Genomic DNA, 22,773 nt, shown 5'->3' on the forward strand with positions numbered 1-22,773 from the left:
ATTGGGGCGAAGAAGTTCCTGTGCAACTAGTCCACACCTCAAGAGCCTTGAGACTTTGGTATAAAAGCACTATATAAATCCAACCACATTACGTAATCTACAACATCATCATCATCATATACTTATATGCTTACGGTACACCACATAGATATTTCTGATAAGAAATGTTGTTGGTTAAGAATGTCTCAACATTTCGATTGAGTTTAGTCTTAATATTATCATCATTTTTAAATTTTCATCCTTATTAGCTTCATCAACATTACCTTCATCATTATCATTCTCTTTATTCTTCTTCTCTTTGTCATCATGATTTATAGTCATCATAGTACTTGATGTAGTCTTTGTATTCATTAAAAATATGTATAAAATAACACCATTTTGACACTTTTCTTGGTATTATTTACAGAGGAGAGGATATATTTCTTAACCTTAGTTCGTCTTTGCCATTTTCATAGCAACATAACATTAATAACATTCCTCTGTGCTAGTTTATTGTTTTCTTATTGGTCATTGCTATGACATCAATGGTCCCTTTTTAAACAGGATGTGACAAGATTTGGCCTTGGGTGATGCCATTAGAACACATTCTGGTATTTGAGAGAACTACTGGGCTCCTGCATTCCGTCATGTACACGCTATACCAACCTGGCTTACGCTGCTTCACACGGCGCCTACCACTTCCCAGGGCGCATACTTCTTCAAACACCGCATATTTTTTCACATGGCGTATATGTTGTACCGTTTTACATGGCACATTTAACACTGCATGTAGAATTGTTGATAATTTTAGATTACTGTGAAGAGGTATTTTTCAGTCCCATCGATTGGGGTGAAAACTTGTGATCAATATATAATGTGATTAATCATTAAAGTGCTTCCAATCGACTTTTTAAAAATGTTTTGGATTCTAGTAGGAATAAAGTTTGTGACGATATAATGGTGATGTTAAAGATCAGCATTTTGCTATGATGCTTATTAATTTATTTAATAATTCTATGACTCATATTCATTTATTATCTTTTGATGTTTAATCATTAATTAATAATGATCATGATGCAATAATATAAGTAAAACTACAATCAAGTCATATATAATGATAAAAATAAATGTATCGTACATTAATAGTACAAAATTGCTAGTAATAACAATCATGCTGGTATTCTGGTCATGATACTGTACATCATAAACTGAAGCCAGTGCCTATATAATTTCATTTTTATTTTTTGAAAACGCTTAAAAAAATAATATTAAAATTGAAAGTTCTTTGATAAATTCAAAAGATATTATTAAAGTTGAATGTTCTTTTGATAAATTTGAGTATAGAATATTATATAATATTACATAGTAATAATATAAAGAAATATATTAAACTAAAATCTTGGCCTATATTTTAGTTCTTGGAAATAAATACATACCGGTATTGGAAAACAACTGCCACGTGTAATATACTGTATACTAGTATTATTGGAAATAATTATAGGTATATAAGTTAATAAATAAAAATGTAGACCTATATTTCACATAGGTATTTCATAAAGTAAACTTAGAATTCAATTAAAGTGTGTGGATTGTTGGTAGATCAGCTAATTTGCATAATAGTATGCTTCCAGGGCATTGGCCCTGCCACATGTTATAGTCAAAGTTCAGAGTTCAACACAACACCATATTGAAGAGAACACCAGCTGAGCAAGTTGTAATATTTTAGTTTGGCAGCTGAATTAAATTGGCTGGAAACTCTGGAATTGTTTTATCCATTAGGAAAAAAACCACATCATAACCTTATGTGTTAAAATGGGTGAGTTTTGCACTGACACTAGTAAATACAGCTTTCAAATTGCTAGGCCTAGGCCAACCTAGACTAAACCCTTTCGTTTTCATACAAACAATATGCCCCAGTGCAATGATCCATAAAAAAGGTTTTTTGAATGCAAAATAATCTATGTTATGGCTGTCATTAAAAATGACGGTATTTATTGAACACTGACATTTTGAGTTTTGTATTTATGCTCATTACAATTGTAGCAGCCTAGGCTCCATCTGCTTGCTGTACACAACCCAGTACAAATCCTCTTGAACAAGTTCTAGGCCTAAGTGGAGTTTCATGTTGGTACCCGTTGGTATTAACGCTACAGCAGTAAGACTTCCAGAATTACATTATGTGAGGTCGAATGTCAAGGACATAACTTTGAAAATGTAATATCCATAATGATAAAAAAATAGGACATAGATTATTATTAAAAGAGACACTAGTATCAGTAGGCTTATATCAATACCAGTTGAACCTCTCATTATGATTTCAATAATTTTGTGTACGTTTATGTTGTGTGAATGATGATCGTTGTGCTGTGATAAATTTATTGTAGCGGAGGGTTAGTTAGTGCAGCAGTAAGAGATTGAACTTCAATGCGAGATCAATGCGAGGCCTGCCAATGTTGTACTTGATTATGTCCTTGGGTTAAAACACCTGGCTCTAATAATAATAATAAAATTAATACTAAAATCTTTCTTTTCCATTCAAACTCTTCCACCGAGGAGGTGTTATAAGGAAGGCTATTCCACAAGGCCATCTGTTTAACTAACATTCTTAGTTATGTACAAGGGAAAAACAAATTACCCTTCCTTTGGATGGGACTTACAGCCAAAGGTCCTGTATCTATAATATTTCTCAATTTTTATTTTTATTTGATAAACCTCCAAAAATGTAGATGTAAATTTAGTACTATACACAACTAAAATAAAACATAATGGTAAAAACATAGTAAAAACAGTATCAAATAAATAATAAGAACTTTTAAACAAATGAATAAAAAGGAATTCATTTGATTAAGAATAAAAATGGTTTTGATTATTGTAATTTCCTAAAAGGAAACTTTTCTTCCACGCAATGAAATAAATATAATTCTTAAAAGTGATCTGATAAAAACTGTTTATATGCACATATTTCGACCGGAAAAAAATTAATTTACCTCACATAATATTTTTTTAACTCATCAAAAGTATATTCCTCTCCCACCTAGATGATTTTGGCATATTAAATGAAATAAAAAGTTTTGTTATATTTTGTTCCCGTTATCATAATTCAAACATAAAGTTTGCTGAAAAAGATATAAAAAAAGTCTTTCTTTGGTGACAAAATTCTAAAATTTCTTTACAAAATAGAAATGTACAGGACCCTTTGAAGGTTATCAAAACCACAAAACCATTGCCCCAGTCACATTTCCCACAGTCACGGTTTGTTTACGTTACTTTATGCCCTTTACAATCACAATGACTGCCCCTATTTTTTATAGTGCCCATCTCTCACTTATGTTGTTTAGTTAATGACGTGTTTAAAAGCTGTCCGCTTGGTATTTGAAATAAGGATGTCACATTCTCTTCCTGCTGCATTTTTACTTTGAGCCTTCCTTAATGCACACATGAAACACATTAATGCCCATTATTTGAGATATGGGGGCGATGACCCGGACATCTCGGCCCACCCACTGGGATCTCATGAGTGAATTTGACTTTGAGTACAATGGGAATGATAGCGAGAGTGTTAGTACCAGGTACAATAGGTAGGGGTTGGGGGTCATCAAGATTTATAAATCCGGAAAGCAATCAGTAGAGTTGTATTTGGAATTTATGCTTCAAATTCAGGGAATTGATAATTTTATTTCAATTTAGCCAGTTGTCTTGTGATAGACTTGTGTAAACAAGCTTACATATTATGGTGCAGTAGTACAGATTTATCAGGAGTTTGTGATAATTAAAAACACTTAATTTTTTATCAAATATGTCATATTCACATAAAGAAAGATTTATTCATTTGTGATTTACAATTATAAGGGATAAATTTAAAATTTGAAGTTTAATCAATTTAATTAATAAATTTAATCTTCAAATTTGAAGTTTTAAATTGTCCCACCCTTGACAAGTTAAATTGGGTGCCATTTGGGTGCCGTTGGAGGTCTAGGTGTGTCATAAGATCAAAGTGTAGTATTAAAGGTCATTAAATTGTTTCTCTATTAAGCTGTCAATCAATAGAATATTTATTTAAAGCTAAGAATGATGCATTGTGGGTTGTGTTTGACATATGTTATTGTATTGGTTTCTGAGAAGTGAATAACGAATAAAGAGATAACCAAGTAAAGTAATATAAATAACATTATTACTATTATTATTATTTTATTATAATTATAATTATTACTATTACATTATGTATGATTATTTTATTATTATGTTTTGATAATTACTATTATGATGATAATGATAAGTACTATATTATGACGACTATGATGTTAATGATGATTGTGGTGATGATGTTTATTCATTTAATATTGACACATGTTTTTCATTGATGTTTAAGTAACAAACAATTTAATCTAAATTCATTTAAAAAAAAACAAATTCATAGAAGTATGTGAAATTATTTGTAGCCTACTGAAGGAAAAAAAAAGATCAAATTATATGTAAAAGTTGAGAGAATTCTAATGCCAGACTTCAATGCAGAATTTGGCATCTGGAACATTATTTAGTGGTCTTGTTGGGCATGTTAACCTTTATACTTTTAACTACAAGCATGACCTGAGAAGTTGACCTTAACACTGGTGTGAGCTTGGTGAATACCGGGTAATCCCGCCAAGTTAATCCCAGGGTTCGCAGCCATACTCTGCATTTGTCATAGTTCCTTCTGTTCTCCATATGTGACCCCATTCCACACATGTTGCGTTGACACGGTCTTGACACAAGTCCACCAGTCTTTCATGTTTTCGATTAAGTACCAGCTGTTTTATGACTTTATAGAAAGTGCTCTTGTGTGCACAATGACATCATTATGATTAGAAAAACAATAACATTGTTGTCTTGCCGATTGGGACAATTATTCGTCTGTCTCAGGAAGGAGAAAAAAAGAAAGGAGAAAGGAAGGTTTATATAATTTTTTTCACTGAAGAAAAAAAAATTATTTTGTATTTTTTCAGTTAATTATAGATCTAATCTTTATTAATCATTTATTTTTTAATTATTACTATTATTTTTATTTTAATATATATATAATTCTTCCTCAGTATCTGTTCATCTAAATTAGTAATCTAGTGATCTGAATCACTTAAATTTAACTCCTATTAAGGGGACACCCTCAAGACCAAAAAAGTGTCCCCTTAATAGGGGCATGGAGGTATAAAATAGATTTTATACCTCTATGATAGGGGTGTTCTGAATGTAGGTTCACGGCAGTGTTAAAAAATATACTCCCCTCATTTTGTGGCCGAAAAAGTGTCTTCTTAATAGGGGTGTATTCTATTGTACTGTCAATTATTGATTGATTGTTTGTTTGTTTTTATTTAGAATTCACATACAACCGCAAGATACAAAAAATATAACATAACAGAATTCTGGAATGACAACACAATAAATTAGCCAAACGGCCGACTTATTTCCATTGTAGTCCCTGAAACAATAACTAACACAACACAAAAAATCTATATTATAAGTTTAAATTATTATTTTTATTCTAACTAAACAAAATCTTTTGCTAGCACTCTGTCACTTTGTATTTTAGTATTGTATTCAGCCCTTTCTTACTCTTTTTTTCCCCCCTTACTACATATAATTGAAAAACCTTTCCCTTGCTTACTTTTTGCATCTGTATCATATTGTTATTAGGCTTGTAAAGTGGTTACCTAGTAAATGGGATTAGGCTATGAAAACCAGAGCAGCGGGAAACAGGATGTCGTCCTGTCCTCCCTAATGATCTGATGATTTCCTAGGCCTGCTGCTCCACGCCACTAAGCCTTTCTCTGTAGTCTCCGCTTGTACGAAATCTGTCTGGGTTTCTCTGATAACATAATGGCTTGCTGTAGTAATCATGAAGGCTTGTCTGACTACAGTTCTGTTTGTAGCACACACACTAGGCCGCTCACGATTCAGACAGGAATGCTTTTGTCAAGGAGATGATTAAATTTGATAAATTATTGAATTTGTGTTGATGAGACATTTAAAGTGACTCTCTCATGACCTCACATTTTTTTGGATGGCTCACATAACAATATGCAAAATATGAAGCTAGTGATATTTTAGAAATTTTATAATATTTATTACTTTGTAATAATAATATTTTAAATATATTTTGATAAAAATTTCAACAAGAGTAGGTGTTTAATAGAATGCATACCTCTACCAGACCACTTTATGATTTTTTTACTTTCTGTGACTTTGACCTGTTCTAGGTTGTGAAAAGTAAAAAAGAAAAACAATAAAGGAAGTTTAAATTATTAGTTCAATATCAATAATATAATAATTTTAACAATGCATTTAACAATAATATTAAATAATAGTTATAGTAGTAATATAGTAATAACAATATTAAGAATAAAGTTAATATCAATATTAATAATAATAATGTTATTAATAATTACAATTCTAATTAGAACTTTTGACATTTCACAGAAGGGAAAAAGGTAAAAATACTCCTCACCTAATAAACAAACGTTTTATTTCAACTACGTAAAGAATAATTTTGTTTTTACTCCCTGTAGTAAAAGAGATTGACAATAAATTCTATTATCTTTGTTTTCAGCAGAGCAGCCACGACCGGTAAACCAACAGCGAAAACGTGACGATAGGACTGATAAACAACGTGAAAAACTACAACGCAGGCTACGTGACCGCTACCACAATTCTAATCACCCACCTAGTCCACAAACATCTCCCAGAAATTCCCATTCATCCCGACATGATGGAAACAACAGCGGAAACAAATCCCGGAGGAGAACTAGTCCACGATCAGAAGAAATTGAAGGTAAGGTTGTTCATCACATTTTGTACTATATTTAGATCATTTTTGGATGAAACAGCTTTTCACTAGAGTTGATGTGACCCTTGAACCATTTCCTTAAAACGTGAACACTACAAGATGAGTGAATACCAAGAGGTAGAGTGTTACAGAACAATGGGACAGGATATTAGAATGATAACTAGATTCACTGTTCTAGAGTCAAGAAGCTCCTTCAAAAACCTGCTTCAAGAACCTGTTTGAAGCTTAGATGTGGAATTAAGTAAGAGACCTGAAAGATCAATGTATGAAAGAAAGGTTATACATCACTTATTGCAGATTCCTGAGTAAGGAGGTAATATGTTCTCATTTGTTAGGCTTGTCCAGCGGTGGCTCCAAAAATGTGCCGACAAGGGGTCTTGACATGTCCGATGGGGGTCCAAACCAAGGGGCCCAAACCAAGGGGCCGACTAGAGCCTCGGTCCGAATCCCGGAATAAAAAATTTATTGTTTATTGTTTCTAGAAAATTGCTGATAGTAAGGAAAAATATTGCGGGAATGTAATCTGCTTTCATTTCAGAGACACTCCAGAATGCACCGTAACGTTAATATTGCAGGGGTGGTCCCAGGATTTTCCCCAACAGGAGGGCCCTGGCTTTGTTGGGGATATTCCCGCAATATTGTGGTAAAACGTAGATCTTTCTGAAATGTTTTAACCAAGTGTATACCTTGTCATATGAACTTCATCACACCTGCTTTGCAATCCATTCTTACATTTGTCTATGTCACACCCACCCTATCATTCCTCACAGCAGTAGATCCATAGCAGAAATTCTTGAAGATATTGTTCCTTTCCTTGTGGGATTTACATGACACTGGTTTGAGGGTTTATGTTACTGGTTGTGTATAGTGAATACCTTTTCGGCTCCATAATGGTGTGCAAGAAATCTCAACCAACCAATCAATCAATCAATCAAAAACTGATCACTAAAGCAGCTTTTCTTGGAAATACTAACCTACCTTTAAAAAAAACTGAGCTAGGGCAAAACTTTCTATTTGGCGAGACGTATTGATGCATTCAAACTTTTTAGGCCCGATAATAGATGGCACACAAACTTTAAAATGTGTGAGCGTAAAGTTGTTTTTATGGGTTTTTTCCGTGGTGTATAAGAACGTTTTATTATGTACAAACAAGTGTTCAGTTGATTAAATAATAATTATATTCCTTGAAAGTGGTAGCCCCATGAGTATTTACAGTAGTGTATGAACTTGCATGATTTAATCATGCCTATTGAAAATATAAGCGTCCTTAACTACCTGTTCTTGATTGGCCATGATGAAAATTTGTATATCTAAGACTGCCAATTCTCAAGTTGATTCCCTTTAAAATTATACACGATATGTTATGCAGAAATCAGCAACATGACCTTTGAACTGTTACCATCAGAAGAGGATGTTTTTCGTTAACAATTACGTGGGCAAACTGACAAACCATTAATTACTGTACACAGAAACCTAAGGATGTGGCATTGTGACATCCTCTTTCAACTAGCAACCCGCATCCTTTAATCGTCGGGTAATTAGACTAATGTACCCGTTGCCATAGCAACTGTTGAAGCTCATCTTTCCTTGATTGTTGCCCTACTGGAAGATAAAAAGGAAGATTGTATTTTGTACATCTGCCGTGTAATAATTAAGGACACACTGGCTTACTGTATGTCCGATCATGTGATATTGTGAATGCTGTCGATTCACTTTAATCTGATCATCAGATAGCAAAATAGAATCAGAGATAGAATAAATCAAATCACGTAGTTAAAATATAGTAACATATAATGCTCCAAGACTTTGTGTAGAGAAACACAAGAATTCATACCCACCTAATATTTTTTTTATTCATTTTGTCAGGGTACTATAAAAATTAAATTTTACCTTATTTTTATTGCATACAGTAATATATTTTTTTAATAGTCCCAAATTCTGATTGTACTTTTCTGTACACATGGCACATACATAGTGCTTCTACACTTAATAATGTATAGATTGTTATAATATTACTAAGAAAAAGAAATAGAATTCTACTTACCTAATATTTTCATTGTTATTTACATCATTTTTGCAGGCCAGAATAAAAATTGAACCTCCTTGATGATTTTAGTGCATAGTTCATATATTTTACGTAGCATTCACTTCTTGAAAAAAGCTAGGTTTCGACTTGCGCGACATGACGTTAGAATGGATTTTGTGTACCGTCCTTTGCACTACATTAAATTTGGCAAAATAGCATCCTAGAACCCATGCGACGTTCTTGCATACGCAGATGACCTCATATTGATGTCATTTCGCTCTATATCTACCGTATCATACAATCGGAGCTCCCTCCGTAGATGTAGAGGAAGTTTATTTTATTATCCTTGTCTTCTATTCCTCTTAATGTTTCCTCATTGTTATTGATGTTGTCACTGTCAGTATTAATATATTCAGACATCTACATCACAATTTTTTTTTTTTAATAAAATATCAAAGCAATAATTATTGGTTTCATTTGTTTACCTTTTAGTGAACACTGCAAAAGGTTAAATCACTTTAAAAAAGGTTGATTATAATTTCCCATGTCCAGTAATTTTGTATTTTTTGCCGCTTGCATGACTTCGATTTGTGCGTCATCAGTTCTAATTTTAAAAAATTAGATTCCATGGAAAAATTGAGATCAATCACTTAAGCTGTGTACTCACTGCGCTCGATGGCAGCGCGACAATGAACGCGTGGAACCAACGGATTGCTTTTTTAATGAGGATCCGTTTAGACTGCCACTGACAATGAGCAGACGGTGTTACGTTGTCTCGCTCTCAAAAAGCTGAAGTGGATTCTTCATGCGACGGTCGTATGACCATCATATGACGCCGTGAGTGCCCGCCTTTACAGTTTATTGTAGGTTGGATTTCTTTTGAGAGATTTAAAATTTAAATCTGTTGTCAAAAATGTTTTGTAATTAACTGTAAAGCCCGACATTTATTAATTAATAAATGTTATTGCTGAAAATGTCAACATGAAAGCTTATAAATGCGTTGAATCTATAATGAATCTTTTGATATGATGGTAAAATTTTCTGCTTCAAATTGAAATATCAAAGGTTCAATTATGAAGCAGATCAGTTGTTTTGTGTTCTTGGGTACTTTATTCACATTTTCTTTCAACACTCTAGAGGTTAAGCTCTGATTTCTATATTAAACAGAGGGTTATTTCCAATATTCATGAACTGAAACTCTTCTTGGTTTAAACTAAACATTTTTTTTCTGAATTACATTTTCAATGTTTTATTGTTTCTATTTGTGATTGTTATTTTGTTAGATTATACAGTATACTGCATTTCTGCATTCTGTAAATCTTAATTTTCTACGCGGCAGTTTCAAATTGATTTTTGCTTTTTATGCTTGTGCATATAAATAAATTAGTATTGGTAAACTGCGTATGACATTGACAAGCAATTTCCCTCCCACCATGAACGTTTTCATCATATTTCATGCTGTTTCCATAGAGCCAGTCACCTTCCATTAATCGCATTACTTTTGATAAATAATGTGCATTGCGATTAACACCCGATTCCATTTTTTAAAGAAATAATGTTCCGCAGTAGAATTTTGATCCATTGTAAATTGATCATAATTCTGATGAGCGTCTACTAATTATTCTACCATATGAAACTAATCTGTGATGGCTAATTAACTGATACCCTTCGTTTAACGTCAGATCTGACTTTAATCCCAGAGGAATTTCAGGGTTGAACTCGGTAAAGCATAAGTATTAAACATTATCTTCATCTGAATGGATTAGAAAAAAAATTATTTCATTACTGATCAATTGCCAATTAACAATTGATAATTGAGTTGGATCACTATCATGTTTGATTGAATTTAGTGTTATAAATATATTTTGAATTAAGCTAGTGATGAGTCTGTCTTGTACAGTACATGGTACAAAAATATGCCTGATAGAAGTAAACCAATTTAAAAAAAAAACATGTTGCCTTACATACACTGTGCCTTTGATAATTTTTCTTGGAATTAGCACATTAAAAGTTGTTGTATAAAATAATATTATTTTTAATAATAAAGATTAATAATGTGATTAATTATTTTTCATTTAAATGCATATTTATAAGGCTTATTGTTTTATTTTATTTTTTTTAGTATAATCCTTCTGCAATCTTAATTTCTACTTTCTTATTCCATGCCTTTAAACCTACATGTTTAGTCCCATATTCTCTAATCTTATCTGAATCCTGTTATCTTTTAGCTTTCCTCCTATTGGTTCCCTTATTTTAATCCCATTTTCTCTAATCCTATCATACTAAAATCTGATTGGTCAATATAATGTGAATAATTAAAAATAAATTACACCTGTACTGGAACCAAAACGAAGGATTTTGATTTCTAAATCCAATCTAGTGGCTAATCAGGACATTTGTCCAGACTTATCTGATAACACCAAAATGTGAATGGTTACTTGGTTGCTAAGGAACATGAGTGAATGATTCCACAGTTGCTAGGCAACACAAGCATATGCAAGATTATGATTGACTGAATGTCCATTTACACATAATTAGGCACTATGAAAGTACCGGATGGTGCTGTTCACACTGCCAAACTACAGAACAGACATGAACAAATTCTCAAGATCTTGTGATCATCTTGCAAGTAATGTTCCAATCCAATGTTATTAAGGGATCTTCTTAGAATACATTTAATACTGAAAATCAAACCACTAAATCTGTACATATGATGATAAAGTAATTTAAATGAAATTATGAAATAATTGTATAAACTAGGTGTGTAGGAATATGATTATAAACTCAACTATGTTCAGATTTGTCATAATTATTTAATCAGAGTAAGTGTTCCATTCGACTGCTGTCTCAGTTTTAATATTGCATCATATAAACATTATAATGTGCATTTTGGGTCATAACCCTGCTTTATTCAAATTATTCGTAAAATTAACATTCTAAAATGTTTAGCTTTATAGTTTTACAGATCATCAGATAGAAATATATGTAAGTTTATTTTCCAATGATAAATTAGAAATATGAAAAGAATCATATTCTTTAATACTACTATTGGTAGCATTTTATGTATTACATCATGATTTTGGTTTTCTTTAATTTATTTATAAAACCAAACAAAAGACTACTCCATTTCTAAAGCCCTAGATCATCAGATTGTGACAAAAACATGACATACCTAAATATGAACATGATGACATCACACCATGACCATATATAGACACATCATGACTAAATATGGACATACAACCGTTTTTTGTCAAAGAAAATTTAATAGTGTGTACAGAGCTTTAGCAAGTATTAAAGGTCACATAAAAATATATTTGACTTGATTTTACCCATTTAAAGAAATACATTTTTTTAAATAATAATAATAATAATATAAATATTTTTGGTCATGTCTATTTGGAAGCGGAACTTTCTTGATAATTTTAATATTTAAATTTGTTTGGATTTTTCTGATTTTTACCATAGACAGTGGACATAAATCTATATTCTATACTCTGTAGGATTTGTAGGACAACAGAACATATATACTTTACCACAACAAAATTAAATTTTAAATTTTATTTTAAAAGTATATCATTTAGAAAAAATGGTACTGTATGTAATAATTTAAATATACTGTAACATTCGGAATGATCTTATGTCTATACTAAATTATGATCTGTTTCCATTTATCTCTTAGTCGAACAATTGTAAAGCTCCATTTACACCTTGTAGTACAAGAACTTGCCACCACTTTACATGATCATTTCCAGTACAGGTGTATTCAGGTGTAACGGTAATAAACTTTAGAGAAAAGGTGCTTTGTCACCTGGTTTAATTATATCATATACTTCATTACTTTCATGAATAAAATTTTAGTAATTACTAATTAATTGCCTAGTGGTGAATTATGCGGATTATCATCTGTATTCTATAATTATTACACTTTGATGTATGTTATTGTTAATTATTTATTTCATCTGCCATGCCCACATAGGAATGAATAATTAAATAGAATTCTGTTTTCATCTACCATATTTATTTGAATAAACACCCCTCTTTGAATAAACTACCCCCTTGAAGAAACATCCCCCTCCCCCACAGATCCTCTTTTGAACTAAACAATCTCCTTTAGATAAACAACCTCCCACAAATGACTAAACAAATTTATGATCACGTAATAATAACACATTTTGATGGTAATTATGTGTTATAGCTCCACATTTACAGTGAAATTGAGAGGCATTTATTTGAGTATACATATCTATTTTACACCAAAAAAAAAAAATCCCCTCCCACGAATAGACACCTCCCACGAATATACACCCTCTCAAAAACCCTTTTCAACAATGAACATCCAGGGGCGTTTATATATACAGTTAGTACTATTTGGTCAAAATTTTCTTTTAATTGCTTGTCTATACTGAATACTAGACATGGGAGGAAATGTTATTACACGGGAGGAAATATTGTGAGACACAGGAAGTAACTTTGTTAGACACTAGATGAAAATGATATTTAATAATAATACTTTGGTTTATTACATTTTATATTACATTTTTATACTGTATTCTTGATGTGTGTTCTTGCATAGCTTTGTGGTAGAAAAGTCTTGTTGCTGCGAAGCAGCCAATTCATATACTTGACAGCAATTTGACCTCTGAAAGGTCATTGTTTGTCATAAAACAAGGGCCTAAGACGACTGAAAAGCAGAGTTTCCTTCTTTCGTTCTGCCGGGTAAAATCAATTACTTTAGGCGACGTTTGTAGACTAACCAACACGTGCCAACATCCGCATGTCGCGCTAGCCTTATCCTACTCTAGGCCTAGACTAGCTAGGATGGTATAGGCCTAGCCTTGAAGGGACGAAGGTCCCAATGAAAAACAACGTTGCTCCTTGATAGCTAACATTGTCTATTTAACATCACAATAATTCATTATTAAACCTATAGTTGTTTTTTGAATTGTACTCCACAAATCTCAGCCGATACCTCGCACAACTCGTTAACGTCTCGTATCTATTGTCGTGACACTCGCTGGCTCACACTTGTGATGTCTCGCATTTGTGATCAAATAACACGCTGGCTCGCACTTTGGCAACACTCTTTGGCAGTCAACTCGCCCCTAGAAAACCCGCCCTTGGAAACTTGCCCCATAAAAAAATGTACACTTCCTAGACCATGCAGTCTTCAAAATAAAAATTGTAACCTTTGGTAATCAACTACATTTTCCACATACATAGAAATTTTTGAAACTTATGAAAAAAAACCTAAACCATAATTCACCACTATAGACAATTTTTGACAAAAATGAAAAATTACAACTTTTTTACCCAATGAGGAGTGTTGTAATATAGACAATGGGTCGTGTCTCATATTATTTGTTATATTTTTATTATTCATTATTTTCACTTGACTCGCATAAATAATTTTGTTCGAAGAACATTTATATGCAGTTGTACTTTGCAGCACTTCACTTGCAATTTGCCATTTCTAGTTTGATAATACTTTAATACCATGTTGGAAACACTTTAATATTACTATGCAGTAGGAAGGAAAATTTGTTATAGGAAGCATTGCAAGGTAGACATACAGTAATAGGAAACATTGTTGGACATTATAGGAGAAAACACTGTTAGACATAGGGGAAAACATCGTTAGACATAGTGAGGAAACATTATTAGACATAGGAGGAAACATTGTTAAATGGACTTAAGAGGAAACTTTGTTAGACAATATAGGAGAAAACACTGTCAAACATAGAGAAAATATTTTTGGACATAGAAGGAAACGAAACATTTTTAGACAATAGGAGAAAACATTGTTAAACTAGGAGGAAACATTGTAATGATTGTTAGAGAATATATGAGAAAACATGTTAGACATAGGAGAAAACATTGTTACAGTAGACATGTAGAAGGAAACATTGTTAGGCATAGGTGGAAACATTGTTAGACAATATAGGAGAAAACATTGTTAGACATAGAAGGAAACATTGTTAGACAATGTAGGAGAAAACATTGTTAGACATAGATGGAAACATTGTTAGACAATGTAGGAGAAAACATTGTTCGACATAGGAGGAAACATTGTAATGTTAGACAATATAGGAGAAAACATTGTTCGACATAGGAGGAAACATTGTAATGTTAGACAATATAGGAGAAAACATTGTTAGACATTGGACGAAACATTGTTAAAAACACATAGGATGAAACATTGTTAGATATGAAAGGAACATTGATAGATAGACATAGGATGAAGCATTGTTAGACACCTAAGAAAACATTGTTAGATAAAAGGAACATTGTTAAATAAACGTAGGGTGAAACATTGTTAGATATGAAAGAACATTGTTAGATAGACAGGATAAAACATTGTTAGACACACCTGAGGAAACATTGTTAGATAGACATAGGTGGAGACATTGTTAGACATAGGAAACATTGTTCACAGGAAGATAAATTTTAGAAGGAAACATTATTACAGTATATATACAACATTAAGTACTCATTGGAGGAATCATAATTAGGTATTATTACTATTATTATTATTATTATTATTATTGGTGGAGCCTGAGAAAACATGTACTGTAGGTAAACATAGAGAGAAAACATTAAAAGACACTATCATTGCACACAGAAGGGAACATTGTTAGATATAGAAAATTGTTAGGTAGATACCGACAGGATAAACCTTTTGGTAGACACAACTGGAAACATTGGAGGAAACAAGATAGATAAGGAAAATCATTGTTATACATGGGTGTCTAATACCCCATTCAGACTATCATTGCATAGTGATCAGCTGTAGCAATTGCGACATCCAGACGCACCCAATCACAAAGTAAAATCGTGTGTGAAAGCTCACCAATAGTAGTCAATATGTAATCGATATTGCAATTGTTACCCGTTGCGATTGGGTGCTACAATCTTTATTACTCCCGATTACCACGGAATCCGATCGCAACGAATCACAACAAATTCCACAGGCACTGTTTGGATGAGGTCAGGCAACATAGGTCTAACCACCGGAGGCCTAGGCCCTAAAAAGTAAAGTTTGTGTTGGTCTGAATGCGTTCGTTGATTGCGATCGGGAGTAATTAGTTTTGGATTACCACCGATTACATCGCAACCGATCGCAACAGAGTGTAGTCTGAATAGGGTATCAGTTCTACCTCAACATCTTTGTATTGTAACATTTATTGTATATATTTTTTATACTGGTATTATGAATTCTAAAAACATCAGCCACAACAGAAGTCATTGGAGATATTTAAATGAAGGGAGGAAATTAGTGTTCTGTGTAAAAAGGAATAAAATCTGTGTTAAAAGAAAATCAATTAAAAAGAATTAACAAATGGAAACATTGACATTTTTTTAGTGTGGGTGTAAAGTGTTTATGCATCTGATAAAATCAAGGTTTAATAAGCCTTGACAGATGATTAAATTCACTTATACATTGAGTGGGAAGACCAGAAAAAAAATACTAGCCTAAACATCAAATGGGTGGCTGAGAACTACTTAGGGTAGACTAGCAGAAAGAAAGGATGTTAAACCTGAAATGAACCTTGAATGCTTAATTTGAGTAGTTGAAAATTGTAAGGAATTTCATAGTTGATGAGGCACCGGTTGATAATTCTGCCCAAAATGGATTCCATTAACCTTCTGTTTTATTTTTATTTCCTGTTTTAATTGATCAAAAAAATTGATATTAGTGGACATGTGTATCCGAGAAAAACGTTCAAATATGAGAACTGTCAAGGCCTTACAGTAATTTGGTTTCATAAAGTATGATTGATATATCATAGACAACAATGATAATGTGGATACAGTTCCTGGTTTTTAGTCCCATATTCTTTGGTTTAATTTTGGAAAGATGAAATTACAATTATTGTAGATTACCGATAACAAAAATCTAGAAATATTGTTATAAAACCAGTAGCCACAAGCTGCGACATCCTTGACTATGCCAACCTGTGTCACGGGATATACCTACGTAGCCGTTTTCATAAATACATTATTATTTATAGTTTTTTTCCATTCGTCTGGACATCTTCATCAAACAGGATATTTCCAGCATGTATGTGAATTACAACTAGTCAATAATGCTGAAGTACAGAAATGTCTAGCTAGGAAAAAGACAGTGATATATACATAACTGTAACTACCTACATCTGCTTCGGAGGTTAATTACAAATTTGACCGTTTTTAAACGAGCATTTCATTCTTCTAAACGAATGTGTGATTCCATTAACAGTATATCTTTAATTATCTTTGTTTAATTAGTAAGATTTATTTGTCCTATACAAGAAGTCAGTTAGGATACATGAAATATTAGCAGATGACACTAGATATTAATCAAGTGATACTAGCCAGCTATGTAATCACATTCTTGGAATAATTAAACATGACAAGTCAACTGGTTCCATTCATCAGTGTCATTAATTTTTCTCAGAATTCGTCGCTCACATCACGAACTAACACAATCAAAGTAGATTGTGTTAGTTCGTGAAATCACNNNNGCGTCAAAACGAGCGCGTATTGGTTGTCAAGCAATTTTGTATTCTTTATCACACAAAAAGTCCTTAACAACAACAGCGCGTATTTTGACGCGCTTTTTTGATTTCACGAACTAACACAATTGAATTTAATTGTGTTAGTTCGCGATGTGAGTGACGAATTGTAGATCAGATTGAGGTTCAAGTTTATGTTACTGTATAATCAATCAACTTTTATTTCGGAAATTCTTCCATAACAAATACAAACTTTTAATTTTATAATTTATTCAATTTATTTATATTATTTAAATTAATTAAAATTGATAATTGCCTAATTAAATAGTGGTCTATACTAATTCTATTAAAATGTATACATTTTATAATATATCTTTTAATGGAAAATATACTTAATTATTTTTCCTTCTACAGTAGGCCAGTCAGAATGTCTATTTACATACTGCTACATCCACATATATTGTGGTCATTTATCATTCTTTCTATCATATTTATTTGAATAAATATCCAACTTTAATCTATATATCTTATATTGATAATAAAGGCAATATTGATAATATGTTGTTAATATTGATATTAATTCATTTTCATATACAGCAACAGGTAGAAATTAATGTTAGGTTTTTTGTATAGTGTTCTTTAAGGTGGGTATCTCACCTTGCTTCCTATTTTTCTTCAAAAAAATGACCACGGCATACAGCAGTCGCATAGCACCTAGCACAGACCTAGATACTAGATATCAGCAAGTACTCATACCTTATAAAGATAGGCAATGTTCTGGGTGTTTTTTTCCTCATTGAATTCGAAAAATAAGGGGAGCAAACACAACAGGGTACATGAGGAGACAAAAATTGTTTTTTTTTTTTTGTTTTTTTTTTTATTAAACACTTTTGAGCTGTGCCTTCTGTGAGTAATTGAATAGCTGGTTTATCATTAATTTTTTTAAGATTACAGTATTACCATCTAATTCATTATTTAAAAATTATATTATGGAACGCATTATAATATTCATACCATAAGAACAAACCATTCATCTTTTACGGATTTATTTTCGTTGTATACTGAGACCATCCCTTATTCATATTGCTTAGAAACTCCTTAAGTTGCTGTGAATTGAGAGCAATTCCTCTAACCTCCTATTAATTACCATACTTTCCGCTCTCTTCTTAGTTAGATTTAAGTCTCTCAGTCTTTCCTGTCTCCCAGAGTTAATGATTATTTTTCTAGTACATAAGTGGGCAATTTACCATCTGTTGGCCCTATCAGTTTGGAAAGTACTTAAGTATGTAAAATTATGTTTGGAGAGGGAGTGTTGCCTACTGTGATATTATTTCATTAATGTCAGATATTTGAATATGCAGTGTGATATAGTGTCTTCTACTGGTCAGAATGTAATTGTAAAATACCTTTCATGAGCGGAATTAAATTAGCGAAAAATCACAGTATATTTCTCATCGAGAAATTTTCATGATAATTTTATGATTTTAAACGGAATGTTTTCTTAATTGACTTTCAGATTTTAAAAAAATATGTCTGCATTTAAGGATGATTAGCAAGAATTACATTTTTAGTTGTACAGTAAAATGGGTAGTTGATTTTAGGAATCTTTTTTTCATTTCTGCTATAATAATCGCTGTATTAGTATAATAAACCTAACCAGAACAACGAACTACCAACGTGAGTCGTCTGATTGAGCGCATGTAAAGACTACCTGTAGATGATCACGAAATACATGTAAGCAACACAATTTAGCGATCTATAGAAAGGTCCATAAAACATACTGATGTTTTAATTGGAGTTAAAACAATATTTTGTTAAATAGGAGAATGCTAGCGATTACAATACTTTGGTTTTTATCGAAGGTAAATTTAGCTAGGTTCGAGTGCGGTAGACCACGCTGCTGTACTGTTGGTTTGTGCTAGGCCTCGCCGCTGTCAGCATATCTGGGCTCAATGGCAGAGGATAAGGTCTATGTAGTGGAAACTGACATCTGATCTAGTTTAATACATATTTTTCAGTTTACGAATAAGCAGTGGTACCAAGGGGTAAGTAAATTAAAGTGACATAAAACTAAGTTCAAAGCCAGAAATACCTATCGTTTTCAGCCAAGATAATACTATTTGAACTATGCATGCTTGTCCACGAATACTGTACACTAAATCTCATTTTTTTTCATTGGGGGCGCTATTTGCATGGATTCGCGATCTTTATGAAGAGATTAATAACCTCGTTTTGGCCACTATGATCATGTTTTTATTTGGAAATCACTTTAAATGAATACTTTACAGTAAGCACAGGTAATTTTGGCTTCTGTAAGTGTAAAGTATTATTTTGTTGGAGAAAACAGTAAAATATTTCATGTAACTGTAACGTGTAGCATAGACCTAGTCCTATGCTGACCACACTGATGCTATGTAACCTCTATGATGTAACTATCTAAATTAAAAATTTTCTCATTTACGAACTCTGTTCGGACGGAGAGGTATGTAATTTGGAGATGTTATTGTATTTAGATAATTGTCAGTAATATTTTATTTGATTATAGTTTATTGTGTTTATTTAAATATCAAATATATACTTTGGTCTGAGCCTTCTTGATTTTTGAAATTTTTTTTTTTTAAATCAGGAGGAAATTAGGTTTTACAGTATTCTAATCAAATCAACTTTAATTTTTCAAGGAATGTGATTTGATTTGATTCAGACATTCCAGGGCTTGGATTGGATCATATTTCACTTCTTCCTAGTAACTGTCATGTGATATGTCACATGATCCCCATGTGACAGATGATGTCTGCTCACTGAGCTGCTAGCATCTGACATTCCCACATTACTGCAAGTTCAAAATCAGGTCATATACTGCTAGATTGCTTGGGTGGCCTTCAAAATTTCATACTAAAACTATTTTTTTTCATCGGGATGGGACTATATTGATCCGTACAATTAACCGGGTGGAACCTTTGCAGTTTGATTGATTAATAATAGTTAAAAATACTATATTATTATAATGTATTTTTTTGTAAATTTCAGTGTATTTGGGTTTTTTTTTATGCTACACATCTTAATAGTAGCACATTTTTACAAACCTTCATTTTTATCTTGATTAAAGCATGTTGCTAATGTACTATGGTACAATACCTTAAATTAAATATATATTAAGGCAGAACCTACCCATACTCATTGATAATATTATTTTTTAATATAAGACTTGCCATCAGAACCAGTGTCAGTGACCAAAAAATGAAAATTGACTTTTTTATAATACTACTAGGCCTAGGCTTATTCTCCACATTACAAGTTTAAAAGTGATGTGTCATTTACTGAATTCAACCTACTATTGCCAAAGTATACAGCTTCTCTGTACTAAAGTATACAATACTGACACATTCTCTATGTAATTACTCAGTTTAACATTTAGTGACAGTTATGTTGTTAAATACATTCCTGGGAAATTGAAGTGTCTGGAGTTTAGAAGTTGACCTGACCTCTGCCATAGTTGTGGCTGATGTAATTTCGGGAAATGTGGCCTTAGGATATGGGCGATTGTACCCTGGGACGCTTGGGTCGAATGTGGTGGTATGATGTGTATTTTTTTATTCTACATTCAGATTTTGTTAAACATTCCTAAATACATCAGAAATTCTTAGCTTAGGGATGGGTAGTATCTACACATCTAGTTTTTTACTGTAGTTGTAAAAAATTATGGGTGGGTTTGTAGACATTTTAAGAGGTCTTTCGCAATTATCAACATTTTCACACAAACAACACTCTTTTTTGGTACTTCCTCCCAACAAAAATGTTGATTTTGCAAAACCATTCTTCAGTTTTTGTGAAGTCAGCTAAAGCAATGTACTTCATAGCTTTAAAAAATGCATATTAAACCTATGGTTACATTATAATTTTACCATTTATTTTACATATTGCATGTTAATTTGAATCAACATTTTATGCATACAGTATGTAAGAGTGTACAATTTTGTGTATGATCCCTAAGGGCCGGGGTGGGTGGGTGATATTGGTATACTCCAAAATAATAAGAGTCGATTTTAATAATGGGCAAGGGGGTTAATAAAGGGTTGAGGGCCATAAAAATAGCTTTAGATTGGGTGGTAAAAATTCAAGGCTAGATAGTTCCGCCCACCATAACTACATTCCTGTAGTACCTAGCTTTTGAAGACAAACTGACAAGAACGTCCTGTTGTTTAATACATAATAAGTACAGGTCATACTTAGTAGGCCTACTTGTTTATTTTTGAGTGAAACTTTTTGGCAATTTTTTCCCTGATATGAACATCTCATACGTATTTTTGACAATGTGTTCTGTTTGTTTGTGCTAAATACTTGCTAAACATCACAAAACCAGCCCTCATCTTTCTTTGTGGATTCAGTCGCAATAAGTTACCTTGATAAATTCATGTTGGTATGTTGTTTAGTTTGATGGTGTGATATAGCAATTATAATGACCCATCTTGATTGGTTTATGTTGGTATGTTGTTTAAGGTTATAGTGCGGTAGCAGGTGTAATGCACTCAGGTGGTAAAGGTGAGAAGTAATAAAGATAGGACACGAAGGAAATGATAATCTATCATTCAGTTGGACAGCAATTCAAGTTAAGGTGAAACTTTTTTTGTACCTTGTTTCGCAAAATTTATTTTTTTGAAGATCGTCAGAGGAGGCGGGGAAAAAAATTAAAACCAAAACTTGTTTTCTAATTTAGCAAATAGTTTTACTAAAAACATCCTGATGGAGATAAAAATCAAAATAAAATTTTATTGTTGAATGTAAACAGTGTAGTAATGAGACGGTTAAATGCTTTAAATTTTGATATTTAGGAAGAAATATACATATCTTGTTTTTTGGAGATTTCAAGGCTGATACAGGCGGAATAAAAATAAAGAAATATTTTATTTTTCTTTGAAATTCACATTTTTTATGTGGCAGCTGGTGTGCTAAGTGACCAAAAATAAATTATGTTTTTATTCAAAATCATCATTATTGGTAGGCGGCCGGTTTGGTTAACAAGTTATAAAAAAAGTCACGCCTAATTACAGTACTATAATGATTCTGTGGTATTGGTTCTCTTTGTTAGATGGCTTTGCCAGACTTGCACTGTTCCGTGGTTTTAGTTTTTTTCAGGGGTGGAGGTAAACTAAATAAAGTATGAATTTAAGAGCTCGAGTTGGCTCAGGGCCACTTTCTTTAAGTGTGAACAATCAATGAATTTTAAGCCAGCCCAAAGCCGACCTAATTTAGTCCAACTTCGCCTCCGGTCCTGCTATGCGTGACTTGGGCCAACACATCTTCATATCTGAATGTTAAACCATTCTCATCACACACTGATATCCATTATATGAATATGTTTTTGGAAGAAAAATTCTAACATATTTAGATGGTAGCCATTGACTGATGGCATCTGTTAGTAGAGAGCTTTCAATTACACAATGTGGTAGAATCTAGAA

General features: G+C 32.4%; 1 protein-coding gene across 4 annotated transcripts in view; it reads left to right on the forward strand.

Annotated features, from left to right (window-relative positions):
• LOC117102690 (fibronectin type-III domain-containing protein 3A-like) overlaps positions 1-22,773 on the forward strand; it is a 77,862-nt gene that overhangs the window by 22,015 nt on the left and 33,074 nt on the right. Inside the window, exons 1-2 of one of the 4 annotated variants that reach the window (XM_033243073.1) lie at positions 1,650-1,795; positions 6,560-6,781. In XM_033243073.1, the coding sequence (XP_033098964.1) occupies positions 1,792-1,795; positions 6,560-6,781 (226 nt within the window). In that variant the 5' untranslated portion in view covers positions 1,650-1,791. Of the gene's footprint in view, positions 1-1,649; positions 1,796-6,559; positions 6,782-22,773 lie in introns of those variants that run through there. The other 3 variants (XM_033243074.1, XM_033243071.1, XM_033243072.1) reach the window with 3 other exon arrangements.

This window comes from Anneissia japonica, unplaced genomic scaffold (assembly GCF_011630105.1).
Source record: "Anneissia japonica isolate Jap-2015-1 unplaced genomic scaffold, ASM1163010v1 scaffold287759_len370742_cov166, whole genome shotgun sequence".
Taxonomy (NCBI): domain Eukaryota; kingdom Metazoa; phylum Echinodermata; class Crinoidea; order Comatulida; family Comatulidae; genus Anneissia; species Anneissia japonica.